Raw genomic sequence first — 14,485 nt, forward strand, 5'->3', positions numbered from 1 at the left:
GTAATAATAAATTATAAAATAAGTAAATAATTTTGCTAAAAAATTACTTTAAATTATGATTGTTTAGAGTTTAGACTTTATTAGTGTTTATTTATTTTTATATTTTAAAATTCTCTTTGTGCTTTGTGTTAATTTCTTAATATAAGATATGGAATGAATTTGATCATTCATATTTGGGTTATGTTTAATTTATGCCCTAACTAGCACAAACAATAATAAACAAAATAGTTCCTCAATACCGATTTTTTCCTAGTTATAGTCTAATTAAAAAAATCAACACACTCCTAAATTAAATACAATAACCAAAACCAAAAATCAAAATATATACAAAAGAGTTAAATATTTGAGAAAAAAAATAAAAAATAAAAAATAAAAAACTTACATAAGAGAACCAAGAACTTAAATGAGTGTCCATTGTTTTACTTCTTTATAGTAAACTTCCTTTGATATAATATCATGCACGCTAATTCAGGAGCAAAGAATAATAAGTAAGATGAATTTAATATATTAAAACATAAGCTAAATTTGCATTTTGAAAGAAAAAATACAATAACATTGGGGTGTATTGTGTGGGATTTAATTATAGGAATGACTTATTAGTTATGAAGGATTGTATTACTATTAATATTAATTTAATAAGATGCAACTTCAGGGAAAAAACAAAAACAAAAACATGGATTGTGTGGGATTTAAGTTTAGAAATTTTTTATAATAGACTTTTTGTTTAAAGAGAGTTTAAATTTGTTTTACATTATTGTTAAATCATGTAACTTGAGAAAAAAACAAAAACATGGGTTGTGTAGAATTTAAGTTTAGAAAATTAATAGACTTTTAGTTTGAATAGAATTTAAATTTTGTTTTAAATTATTGTTAAATCTTACCCTTTAGTCAAAACATGTATTTTTTTTTTTTTTTATAGAAAGAAAACATGGGTTGTTGTGTGGGATTTAAGTTTAAATTTATTTTTATTTATTTATAATAGACTTATAGTTTGAATAGAATTTAAATTTGTTGAAATTTAAATGATAAATTTTTACCTAAATTAAAGAGTTGTTAAATATTATTCCTTAATTGAGGAAATATATCCTAACAAAAAATATATAATTATTTTATTAATAAATCTTATCCTTAGTCAAAACATGAGTTGATTTTTTTTTAAATAAAAAAAAATGTGAGTTGTTGCGTAGGATTTAAGTTTATAAAAATTTTTAAAATAGATTTTTAGTTTGAATAAGATTTAAATTTATTTTTAAAATATATTGTGAGGCCTAAGACTCTGGCGACCCCAGCCCACTTCATATTAAACCCAAGGCCCATACCGAGGAGGAAGAAATGCCCGATGACGAAGTAAGAAAGTCCAAACTACCCAGGAACATTGCCGAGGATAATCTTGTCCTCGGCCAACCAAGACCATGGGAGAAGGAAGCAACGGGCCATCAAAAGTAGCCTCTCGGAGCATCCTAAGAGAAAAGGCAAGTACAATGTGTCAGCCATGGGAGCATGATAGAAGAGCAATTCAAGGAGAAACTGTCACCTTCACATTAAATGCGCACAACTAACGTTCTGGCCGCATTAATGGAGAAATGACTTCTAAACAGTGTTGCCTTGGTTGCTGCAACTCACAGGAGGATTGGTAAAGTGGTTGATGAGACGGGTATTTAGAGAGAGGCATGGATGATCAACAAGTGGAAGAAAGAGATCGTTTGGGGGAGGACTATATAATAGGGAAAAACAGATCAAAAAGGGGGGCGATCCTCATTCAAGAATTATCACAAAGCTCCTCAGATTGTGCCGAGGACAAACTTTCTTAGATAATCTAGGTTCATCTATGTTTGATTGTTATTATCATCATATTGACCGTTGTCCATGCATTAAGGGCTAGTTCTTAAACTCATTCTCTACAAATTCATTATATTGGGCTAACTGGATCTGAGTCCACTCGTCTAGCAGTAGAAGTGCTCAGATCCAGCCCTACATATATATAATTTAAATTTTTTTGAAATTTAAGTAATAAAGTTTTATCTAAATTAAATAGTTGTTAAATATTATCCCTTAATTGAGGAAATATATCCTAACAAAAAATATATAATTAATTTACTAATTAATGAAAGTAGCTACTTGGTGTAACCACGACTTTTAATCTCAACTTTTATTATATTATATATAATGATATGATTTTGTTGTACCCTCTACTTTATCAAAAATAATATATACACACACACTTAAAGATAAATAAGCACTATATTAGAAATGTCTTTTTTTTTCTTTTTTCTTTTTTCTTTTTTAATAATTTGATAGCTACAATGGAAATGGGAAATTTGAATCTTGAATGTCTAAATTAGAAACATCAAAAAATGCCAATCAGTTGAATTACAAGATTCTTGACCAAAATGATTAAATTTAGTCAGTCAAATTGTATTAAATTGCTGGTATAATTGTCACTTTAAAAATTAAAAAACCATGTATGTTCATGTGAATATTAAATATATCTAAAAATAATAATATTAGTAAAATAAATATATTCAAAATAAGTTAAAACGGAATATAGAATATGAAAACAGAATCTAGTAAAATCTTACTTGAATAAAAACTTTTGTTTTTGATAAAACTTGAAAATAAACTTCTGTTTTTGATACAAGCTTTGAAAATAAAATTGTTTGAAGAGTTACAAAATTACAAAGTAAAATTTGTCTTTGAAACTGAAAGGTTACAAGATTCTTTTTAGAGAGAAGGATTACAAGAGTTTTTCTAAGGGAGAGAGGACTATATTCTTTTTGGGAATTGGATCTTGAACTTGAACCTTAAACTTTAGACCTTAAACTTTTGAAATTTTGGACCTTGAGAATTTGGACCCTGCCTTCTATCTTTGGAGTCTGTCCTTTTATAGATAAAGTAAACCATGGTAAGCCTTTAAAAGCAACTTGAGTTAGTAAAGTTAACTCAAGTTAATCTGTCGGTGAAAATTTGTAGAATATTGTAGAAATTACTATTAATGAGCACTAGTCTGTCTGGGAATCTATTAGATCTCTTTTCACGCATGCTAGTGAATAATAGTGACTTATGAACATCTGTCTGTATGTGTCTGGACTATCTTGGATCTGTCTAGAAGCTATTCACGTGTGTATGGGAATAGTGATCTGTTGCAATTGTCCATCCAAGAGAGCATTTTGTCTGATGGTAGCTTTAGTCAGTCAAATTGTATTAAATTGATGGTATAATTGTCACTTTAAAAATTAAAAAGCCATGTATATTCATGTGAATATTAAATATATCTAAAAATAATAATATTAGTTAGTCAAGTGGTATTAAATTAAATTAAGATTCTAAAAAAAGTATTAAATTGATTGTACAAATGTTACTTTAATAATAATAATAATAATAATAATTGGGAAATGTTAACTAATGCCCTAAGGGCATTGGTTTGTAAGAGCTATTCTTCGAAACATTTTATTAAGAGAATGATAAAACAATAAATGTTGTTGACAACTTTTTATATTTTACATGAAAATAGTATCAAAACTTTTTTATTATGGTTTATTAACAATTGGGCATCCGTTAACATAACTCATAATAATTTTTCCAAGCCGTATCAATGTGAATATTGATCTTTTTAGAAGGAAACCTCGACAAACTCCCAAATAGAAATCTAAATTCCCTTGAGCTACCCAACTAAACGACTACTAATCAGTAATTAGAGGAAAAATAAAAATTCGCCCAAGGCTTAATGACAACCTGAATCTTCCGGGGAGTTTGGAGTTGTAGTGGCCTCACTTCATGTAAGCAATGCTCCAATTAAGATTTAAAAAGTTGACGGCGGGGGCTGAATTACAACTTGAATCTTCTTTTTTTGTAAGACTTTTTTTCATTTAAAAAATTTGATAAAACCAGATTTAATATCAACAAAATTCTAATGAAATTATATCTAACGCAAATTAATACGGTATCTAAACATGACTATACTAGGTTCCTAATATTACAAACTGAAAAATAAACTCAGGCTCACAGTTTTGCACAAATTTGATTCGTTATAAGAAACTCACAGGCTTGATTAGTGCAAGAGCATGACTTGATAAGAAATTATGCGAGAGGGCAGTTTTACTTCCAACCTGAGAAGAATTGATCCACAGCACAACAACAAACCAATTTGTTGAAACAATATCCTTACTACATGCCATTTTTCTCTCTTTTACCTGTACTCTGCCTTCTCAAATTTCAAATGTCGCTCATTTGCAATGAGTAAAAATCTTTAAAAAATAGAAAATGCCCAAAAAGAAACACCTGAGTTAGGATTTTTTTTTTTTTTTTTTTTAAATGGTTGTTAGGTGATGAGTAATGCACGGCAATGACTTATCAAGAAGAACAAAAAATCACCGCATACCATTAGAATGATGGTCGCTCGATTAAGATAAAGTAGAATTTCTAATAAAAGGCATTATTGTTATTGTGTGACAGACAATGGACAACCATGGCTATGCACATCAATTTCACATGTATACAAACATCTAATGCAAAATTAGTACAGATTAGTCCAGGTTTATCAGATCCCCCCTTCCATCAGGGTGAGGGAAACTAAATGGAATTTTTTTTTTTTGAGTTTCTTTTTACAATCTAACTTAGCAAATCCACCAGGTAACTGTCTTGGATAGCCCACAAGATGTGGTTTTTAAGGACAATCATCTTCAGATTCACTTCAAGCTTTTGGCTGCACTCTGCTCCTCTTTAGTCTTTACAAATCAACTCCAACTACTCCTACGAGATAACCAGTAAGGTAAAGTAACCTGAGTTTCTTTTTTCTTTAAACGAATAACCTGACACTTCCTTTTCAATTTATTTTTTCTATTTTATAGCTATAAAGTTGCCTCCCTACTTCATTCACACCCCCTTTTTGCAGCTTCGATAACAGGCCACAGAAACCACAAATTAAAAAACATATCTACCAGCACACAGAATTAACTCTCCGAAGAGCACGGCGTGGTTTTCGCTTCTCCACAACTGGAATGAGATTCTGCATGAGCTGCATGTGCATTGGAAAACAACAAAAGGGAGTTGGATGAAATAACACATCAAGAAACACTTGTTTCAAGGGATGAAATCAATAAATTCAACTTTACAATTGCATTGCATTTTTATATTTTGGGTAAGTGATTTCAGTACATTATATTTTTAAGTAATTCGCTAAACCACTTTTTCAGTTTATTATAACTATTGAACATTCTGTAAACCAACCCACCATATAAGCATTTCAAAGGAGTGAATTCTGGAAATAGTGACACAGTACTGCTAATAGTACAAGAAAACAAGAACCTAGATCAACAAACATTAAAAGCAGCTTTATGGTATCAACAAAACCAGAAGGTAATATCACAACACGCAAATTCTTCACAACACTATTATAATAATCACAGCCCTCCTCAAATGCATAGACTACCAATAGAGCCTAGTTTCCTATCTTTGTGGGATGTGATAGCCTTACAAATAATATGGAATCCTTTTCCTATTATACTCTCTCCAAGTATAAAATGTAGCAGAAAAAATTTAACTAAAGCAGCACACTTGAATCTAGATCCCAAGTATATATACATGTGTGTGTGCATGTGTGAGAGTAAGTCTGCTAGAAACAAATAACATAAATTAGATTAAATCATCACTGGGCCAATCACGCTCAACAAGGAAAGATCAGACTCACAAATAAACACCATTGTGAAGAATAAACACTTTACTTCATATTGGACCAACCATACGTCATCACGAGTTTCATCTAAAATATAGGGAATACAGTCAGACAGTCAGCTTGACATTGATGACACATAACAATTTTAAAGAAATTGCTAGACACCAAAAAAGCACCAAATATTTCACACCCAATGCCTTCTGTATTTTGGTGTTGCCTAGGTGAGGTGAATACTTGTGAGTGGGTGTGATATATTTGTTGCATTTTTTAGGCGTTTGTTGCAATACTCCAATTTTAAAGTCCTTGAATCTAGGAAAACTACCCAACATCTTAAAAGGAAGGCAATTCACCCAAAGAAGCTGGATATATTTGAAGAAAAATTACAATAGTTTTATTTTGTATATCCTTGATAAAAACAAAAAGGCTTATTTATCATATTCTACATGAACCATGTTTGGCTACTGTAAACTAAAAAAGTTTTGAGTCACTGATGAAAACAGTTGACAATTATGTTCACCAAGGCACATGTAAATTGCAGAGCAGGCAATTTTATAATTTAATGTTGATTTTCTTTTTGTAGCACATAGTAATTGTTTCAGTAACTCAACCAAATAATAATCGTTTCAGGATTCATGATGTTTTGTGTAGGACAGTACCATAAATTGTGGCCAACCCATCTTAATTCTGGTCAAACATGCTTAAATGAGAAGGCAAAGAGCACAAAACAACCACGTGCAAGTATTAAAAAATACTCTCCTGCAATATGGCTTGTACTTCTCAAAAATCATATAAATTATTACACTTGTCAATGTTAAATTAGATAGCTAAGTTAATTTAATGCACTGAGCCACCATTTTAAAGCCTCCAGTGGACCAAGAAAAAAAAAATTTCTTGGATTTGGTTATATGAACCTCAATCCCATGCAAGTGACAAACCAAAAATAAATAAACGAGAGAGTCCTAACACTAATATATTGTTTTAACTTCAATTCTTAAATATGGTACCAATTTCTTACCCTGTTCAAGGGGAAAGGGTGGGCGAAAAAAGTAAAATGACAACTCTTCAAATGACCAGAAACATGATTGCACAAATAATAATAAATCGAAATTAAACAGCAAAATATGAGCACCATTTTACACAAAAACAGATTCGAGATGATATCTTTAAAAATCATTGTTTAACATATTTAAATCAAACATATATCTAACAATTTCATGTCAGACCATCACTCTTATCATTGTCAACTTCCAAGACTTCCCACCCATAATTGAGAAACAGTAAACAGTTTTGTGAGTAAAAAGGCATTTGCTTTATATTTATGAATCAAGATTACTGCTAACAAAATATTTCACAAAAATCAAGATTACTCTTAGCAAAATATTTCATCTATAAGAACAAATGAAGTTTTTTAGCTATTGTGGCCCCAAAATATCTTAAGCTCTCCAATATTATTTATAGAGATGAGATCTTTAACCAAATCTTTTTTTGACAAGTAACATCTTCAACAATATGGTAAAAGATAACTAGAAATATTAGTAAGCGAATGGTTAACTCAAAATTAATACTATTTACCTACCAACTTTCTTCATTTCTGAAACCAATTAAATGCGTGTGTTTTGCAATCAATTAACATCACACAAATGCATGGCCCCAAATACGAAGTTTAGACATTATCTGTTGTCCATTCAACATCACAATAGCAGGTCATGATACAAGCATCAATTTGTATTTCAATCGGTTTAACTGAGAAAGTTCCATAAATATATTAGAAAAAAAAAATTAATGACACAAAAAGTGAGTTCCATTGTATTATCTAAAACCATTGATAATATATTGCTTTCTATTGAATTCAAGGGTTCTTGGAAAGGAAATAGACAACTCAGTCTTTACTTTAGCCATTGACTCAACAATATCTAATTTAATACATATGTCAGAGTTTCCATTCTGAAATAATTCAGTTCCATCCACCTGTTAATCATGTCAAGAATGCAAGTTGAGTTGGTATTTCTCCTCACTACATCAGACGATCTAGCCACATATTCATGACCAGAAGGCAGAAAGGCTCTATGTGGTTGCTTACATAATTTTTTTCAATAAGTAGGATATTTTTGGGGGTAAATTACGCCAACTTCCCTCAAGGTTTGAGGAAATGTCATAAACCTCCTCTTCTTTTTAAAAATAAAACTACACCCCTTGAGGTTTTGATTATATAGCAAACAATCCCTTTTGAACATTTCTGTCCATTAAAAAATAAGTCAAAATACATAATTTTTAAACTAAGTACTCATTCAGAATAACCTCAAAATAATCCTTACTAATCAAATTGATTCTATGATAAGAATTTTTTTTTAAATAAAATATAAATATTTACCAGGAGGAGGTAAGTGTCATTTTCAAAAATAGGAGGGGGTTTCCAACATGACATTTCCCCAAACCTTAAGGGAGGTTAGTGTAATTTACCATACATATTTTTTTTGATAAACACATGTAAGATATTTTTAAGAAGAAAGGAAATCTCAAAATGTCAAGTTTCCTTAAAGAATTATGAATGGACATTCATATGGTCCAAAAAATCAACTATAGAGCTAAATGATACCCCCTCAATTGTAGTACAATATTCAAACAAAGATCTCAGAAAACTAATCTTAACATCCTGCTTTGATTTCTCTTCACCTTCAAAGGTGTTTCTTTCTCTCTCTAGATGGTCCACATAAATATAGACTTCATTACTGAAACATGGTCAAAAGCATGTGAGGGAGTTTCATTGTTGACTGATTTCAAATCTAATTCGTACAAGTGTTTTGGTTTCTGAAATGATGACTAGTTCATCTTTCAATGTCAGTATGCCACCAACTGTATTATGGCACGGTATTGTCTCATACCATACGTAAGCGATGTAGAGCCTGTGATTTCTGATTTCTGATTTCTGATGTAGAGCTAGTGTCCATTTGGCATATGTTTTTCATTTAACTTTTAACTTATTTTGTTTATGTACAGCTTTTTCTAACTGTCCATTTAGCATCAGCTTTTAGCTTTGTTTAGTTAGAATTAAAAGAAATTATTCAATTGATATTTAAATATAAAAGGTCCAACTTAAATTTATAGCCTTGGACCTCAAACTACATTGAGCCAGCTCTAAAATCTGACCTAGGACAGACATGGTATTCATTTTGAGAGTAAAATCTTGGTGGACCATCCAGACTCAGTTCTTACCAAAACGTTTAAAGACTACTAAATCTAATAAATAACAGCAAACAAAGGAACTGCCATCAGAACTACTAGAGAACTCTATAGTCCTAACAAGACAAATTTCAAAACCATATAGGAATTGAGTGATGCAGATGTGGACATCACACATACAAAAACCCAGAATATGCAAAATCTAAATATGCATAAAAAATAATAAAAGAAAATAACAGACTTGGGAAGATATATGATAAACTCTCTCTCACGAAAGCATGTCAAGACCAAAATGATTTTAGGTGATTTTTTTGTCAGTCTTTGGTTCATATATATCGATATCATTTTAAAATGCATAGCTTGGAAAAGCAGAGATGAAACTAGAAAATGCATACCAGCTCAAATCTCTCCTTCTGATGGTCGGCCTGCATTCAGAATTTTGATGTCATAAACTTCTGAACAAATGACAATCTAGTTAAAAGACACAAATCTTAATAGCAAAATCTTAAATGAAACCAGGTGTAGGTAGGTAATGAGTGATTATCAATAGTACAAATACAAACATGTAAGATACCCAATTCTTAAGCAAATAAGGATTAAAATATAACAAAGTTTCTAGCATTGACTACGACATCAGAACATGAAAAGGAAAAGCAAAGAGGAAAGGAACACAGAGGGGGAGAGAGAGAGAGAGAGAGAGAACAACCAGCATTAATAGACTAGTGCCTGATCTCCCCTGAAAATGGAAAACTTGGTTCAACTGGTGGAAGGGGATGGTTAGGGAAGTCTATCCTATTGCTATTTTTTTTGTTAAATCTCTTTTTTTAAGAGAGGGCAGGGGAGAAAGAAGATAGAAAAGAAAAATTTTATTAGTGATTCCTGTTGTCCTACTTTGAGTGTAATCATATAGGACAACAACAAAGCCTTAGTCCCAAATTTTTTGGGGTTGGGTATGGATCATCAAACATTATCTATTACAGTGTAATCATATAGGACAGCACATATAATTACAAAAAATGGTTAAATACTGAATATGGAGCAGAATATCAAGATTTTGAATCTTGAAAAACAATAGAATGGGTGAGTTTGTATAAAAACAAAGTCACCTAGATAAAACTATAGACATCAAACTGATGTACCGATGAGTTATCTGATACAATTAGACTAATATGCACTTCAGAAGTCCATCCATATGGAAATGCTATCGAGCATATCCTTTTTGCTCTATCTCAAACTTCATAACATTTTTTAATGTGGGTCCACAAAGTTATTTTCTCATCATTCTAGACAAATAAACTTGAAATGTCTAATTTATCAAAAAAAAAAAAAAACTTGAAATGTCTAAATTCTTTATTGAATAAATGCTACATGATTTCTCCCCATGGCCCATGGTTGGTCCATAAGAACTCCCTCTTTTTCTTTTCTTTTTTCAATAATTGATAAGTTACACACACCTAATGGGTTTTGAATCCATAAACTCACCATGGGACCTTTCTTTTTCAGGGAGAAAATATGCTCTTTGAACTAAAGCCCATTGGCGGAGAAATTTCTCTCTCTCTCTCTCTCTCTCTCTCTCTCTCTCTCTCCATTTGTTCGGGTGTGTAAGCAATAATTTTAACAATTAACATGTCTATTGACTCTATTCAATGTGACAACTCAAATACACTTTACATCAGCCAAAACCATGTCATTAGAAGCCATATGCTAAAGCTTAAGAGCAAGCTACTGATGCGCAGAACAAGAACAAAATGAATTTAAACATCATTTTTTTTTTTTGCAAATATTATTTAGTCTAAATGCAAAACACACCCAGGTGTCGCTAGAGTTCATTTCAGTCCTCTAACTTTGCTTTCATTCGTTTCAGTCCTCTAACTTTTAAGTTTATTCAATTAAGGTCTCTTAGTTAACTTCCATTTATTTTTATTTTTTTTAAATATGGAAAATATTTTTCAATCATTAATGGATTAATTAAAAAAAATTGAAGAAAAAAAAATTAAAATTTTGGATAATTAACTGCAATATTTAACAGAATTTGATGGAGAAGCCTTAATTGAATAAACTTGAAACTTAGAGGACTTAAATGAATTTTGGTAAAACATTGAGTGGGCGTTTTGCATTTTAGCCTATTATATAACAAATAAATAAATAAAAACCGATCATCTTACAGGAATCATGCATTTACTAATTGTTACAACATGTAGGCCAAGATATTCAGGACTATACCTCTTCCTTTAACAGCTTCGCATTCTCCTCCTCTAGATTGGTCACCAGAGTTTCAAGCTCAACAGTGTAAGCCTAAAAGTGAAAAGGAACTAGTTTTAGAATCATCAGATAGAAAAGAAAAGGAGAATTACCAATAGACTACTGAAAGACACAATTTCAGTTGGAAAAGAAGAGGAACTAAATTTAATCTAGTATTTTCCGGTCATTTGGGACATAAAGAAGAGCAAAACCCTCTACTGACCATAGCCTCAAACGACAATCTAGAAAGGAGAATTAAAAAAGAATTAAGAAATTAAATAAATAAATAATTTTCTAATTTTCCATTATATACGATCTGAAAAAACAAAAATTTCCACTCCTAACATAGCCAACGCCGCCACTTAAATTAAATTCTCATTTTTTAACACACAAAAATACAAAATTTCATTTTTATCTCTTTTCCGCCAATTTTTTTTTTTTAATTTATTTTTAGCAATCAAACAATGAGAAATTGAAAAATCAGATTAATAAAAACACTCTCATAAAAAGAATTGAAACATCCATTATTTTGGCATCCTATAATTAAAATAAAAAATAAAAAAAAATCCTAATTTTAGATTCCTAGCCCATTTTCTGGCAAAATCTCCGATTCCAGTTATCTCAACCAATAAAATTAGATCTGAGGTTCAAACTGGCCTACAACAAAAACCAAATTGGCCTAATATTTAAAGAGCTATCAATATCATCTCTATTCGTTTAATTATGGAATAGGTGCTTATGAGTAAAAATAAAAATAGAGAATGAAGAATGATGATGTATGACCTGCTTGCGTTCCCTGGACCTGGCAGCAGATTCACGGTTCTTGATCATGCGTCTCTGTTTTTGCTGAGTGGCTTTATCAAGCAAAGGCTCCTCTATTGCTCTTCTCTTTCCTCTTCCTCCTCCGCCGCCACCTCCACCTCCACCTCCGACTACTGATACCTGCACCGGCACCGGCACTGGTACTGGCACTGCACTCACTCCTCCTCCTCCAACCACCATTCTCCCATCAAACCCAACCTCCATCCCAAACTGACCACCACCACCACCACCATTCACCGCATAACCCCCCGGAACCAAGGCACCACCACCACCACCACCACCTCCACCGCCAAGTCTCACGTCCTCCTCCCTCACCGCCCCAGCCTTAGTCAAGAAATCCTCCAAAGTCATCTCCTCCGCCGTGTTATTACCATTGCTGCTGCTAATCTCCTCCACCTTGCTGTGATTGTCGGCGTTGGTCGTGGTGCCGGCTGTGCCGGCGACGATCTCTTTCCAGACCTCATCGACAGTCTTGTCTCCTCCTCCTCCTGCTCCTCCTCCTCCTCCTCCGCCGGCCGAGGTGGTTCCATCAGCGAATTGGTCAGACGAGGTGGAGTAGAGATTCTTCAAGAGATCGTCCATGTTCATAGACTGATTTTGCTGCTGCTGTTGTTGGAGATCAGCAAGCATAGTAGAGAGTGAACAAATAGAAGACTGTCGTGGCAGATCCGGATTCGTCGTTGCAACTACCTTCGACGACGCCATCACCCCCCCGGATTTCTAGGGCTTCCCAGATTCTTCTCTCTCACACACACACTCTGAGATTTAAGATTTTCACACACTCTCTCTCTCTCTCTCTCTCTCTTACTGTGTGTTTTGCGGTTTTCTTAGGATCAGGAGGAAGAAACCGTGTGACTACCTATTTTATTTTGAATTGTTTTTTTTTTTTTTTTTTTTTATAAATTCTCATTTTTTAACACACAAAAATACAAAATTTCATTTTTATCTCTTTTCCGCCAATTTTTTTTTTTTTAATTTATTTTTAGCAATCAAACAATGAGAAATTGAAAAATCAGATTAATAAAAACACTCTCATAAAAAGAATTGAAACATCCATTATTTTGGCATCCTATAATTAAAATAAAAAATAAAAAAAAAATCCTAATTTTAGATTCCTAGCCCATTTTCTGGCAAAATCTCCGATTCCAGTTATCTCAACCAATAAAATTAGATCTGAGGTTCAAACTGGCCTAAAACAAAAACCAAATTGGCCTAATATTTAAAGAGCTATCAATATCATCTCTATTCGTATAATTATGGAATAGGTGCTTATGAGTGTAAAAATAAAAATAGAGAATGAAGAATGATGATGTATGACCTGCTTGCGTTCCCTGGACCTGGCAGCAGATTCACGATTCTTGATCATGCGTCTCTGTTTTTGTTGAGTGGCTTTATCAAGCAAAGGCTCCTCTATTGCTCTTCTCTTTCCTCTTCCTCCGCCGCCACCTCCACCTCCGACTACTGATACCTGCACCGGCACCGGCACTGGTACTGGCACTGCACTCACTCCTCCTCCTCCAACCACCATTCTCCCATCAAACCCAACCTCCATCCCAAACTGACCACCACCACCACCACCACCATTCACCGCATAACCCCCCGGAACCAAGGCACCACCACCACCTCCACCGCCAAGTCTCACGTCCTCCTCCCTCACCGCCCCAGCCTTAGTCAAGAAATCCTCCAAAGTCATCTCCTCCGCCGTGTTATTACCATTGCTACCGCTAATCTCCTCCACCTTGCTGTGATTGTCGGCGTTGGTCGTGGTGCCGGCGGTGCCGGCGACGATCTCTTTCCAGACCTCATCGACAGTCTTGTCTCCTCCTCCTCCTGCTCCTCCTGCTCCTCCTCCTCCGCCGCCGGCCGAGGTGGTTCCATCAGCGAATTGGTCAGACGAGGTGGAGTAGAGATTCTTCAAGAGATCGTCCATGTTCATAGACTGATTTTGCTGCTGTTGTTGTTGGAGATCAGCAAGCATAGTAGAGAGTGAACAAATAGAAGACTGTCGTGGCAGATCCGGATTCGTCGTTGCAACTACCTTCGACGACGCCATCACCCCCCCGGAATTCTAGGGCTTCCCAGATTCTTCTCTCTCACACACACACTCTGAGATTTAAGATTTTCACACACTCTCTCTCTCTCTCTCTCTCTCTCTTACTGTGTGTTTTGCGGTTTTCTTAGGATCAGGAGGAAGAAACCGTGTGACTACCTATTTTATTTTGATTTTTTTTTTTTTTTTTTTTTTTTTTTTCGTGTTTGTTTATTGGAAGTGAACTAAGCTAAAGCTAAATAGAGCGTGAGTCTCGCGGAACAGTTTGAAGAAAGCCTACTCTATAGCTGAAAGAAATATGGATATATATAATTATGATGTCTACTCGCTGGGTTTTTTATATGGATCTGAACTCGCTAAGATTCCAACGACATTTGTACAAATTTGGGGCATTTTAGTCTCTTTACGTTACTTATAATTTTGCAGGACAGTCGGTAAGGAAATTAAGGAAGAATGTATTAAAAAAATCCTAGAGACACATATTTTTTATAAATTGTTAATGTGTCGAGTAATTATTAGTA

The 14,485-nt window shown here is 33.3% G+C and overlaps 1 protein-coding gene across 2 annotated transcripts; it reads right to left on the bottom strand.

Moving 5' to 3' along the window:
- Positions 1–4,400: 4,400 nt before the first annotated feature.
- LOC112007390 (ABSCISIC ACID-INSENSITIVE 5-like protein 5) lies at positions 4,401–14,231 on the bottom strand. Of its 2 annotated transcripts, none has more exons than XM_065773729.1 (4): positions 13,233–14,231; positions 11,075–11,146; positions 9,247–9,276; positions 4,401–5,014 (listed from the first exon to the last, which is right to left on the bottom strand). In XM_065773729.1, the coding sequence occupies exons 1-4, from the start codon at positions 13,965–13,967 to the stop codon at positions 4,934–4,936; spliced, it is 918 nt and encodes a 305-aa protein (XP_065629801.1). In that variant the 5' UTR covers positions 13,968–14,231; the 3' UTR covers positions 4,401–4,933. The 2 variants fall into 2 exon arrangements, with proteins under 2 accessions (XP_065629801.1, XP_023895501.2); XM_024039733.2 differs by lacking the exon at positions 13,233–14,231 and adding an exon at positions 11,876–12,804.
- Positions 14,232–14,485: the final 254 nt, after the last annotated feature.

This window comes from Quercus suber, unplaced genomic scaffold (genome assembly GCF_002906115.3).
Source record: "Quercus suber isolate HL8 unplaced genomic scaffold, Cork oak 2.0 scaffold_79, whole genome shotgun sequence".
Classification (NCBI taxonomy): domain Eukaryota; kingdom Viridiplantae; phylum Streptophyta; class Magnoliopsida; order Fagales; family Fagaceae; genus Quercus; species Quercus suber.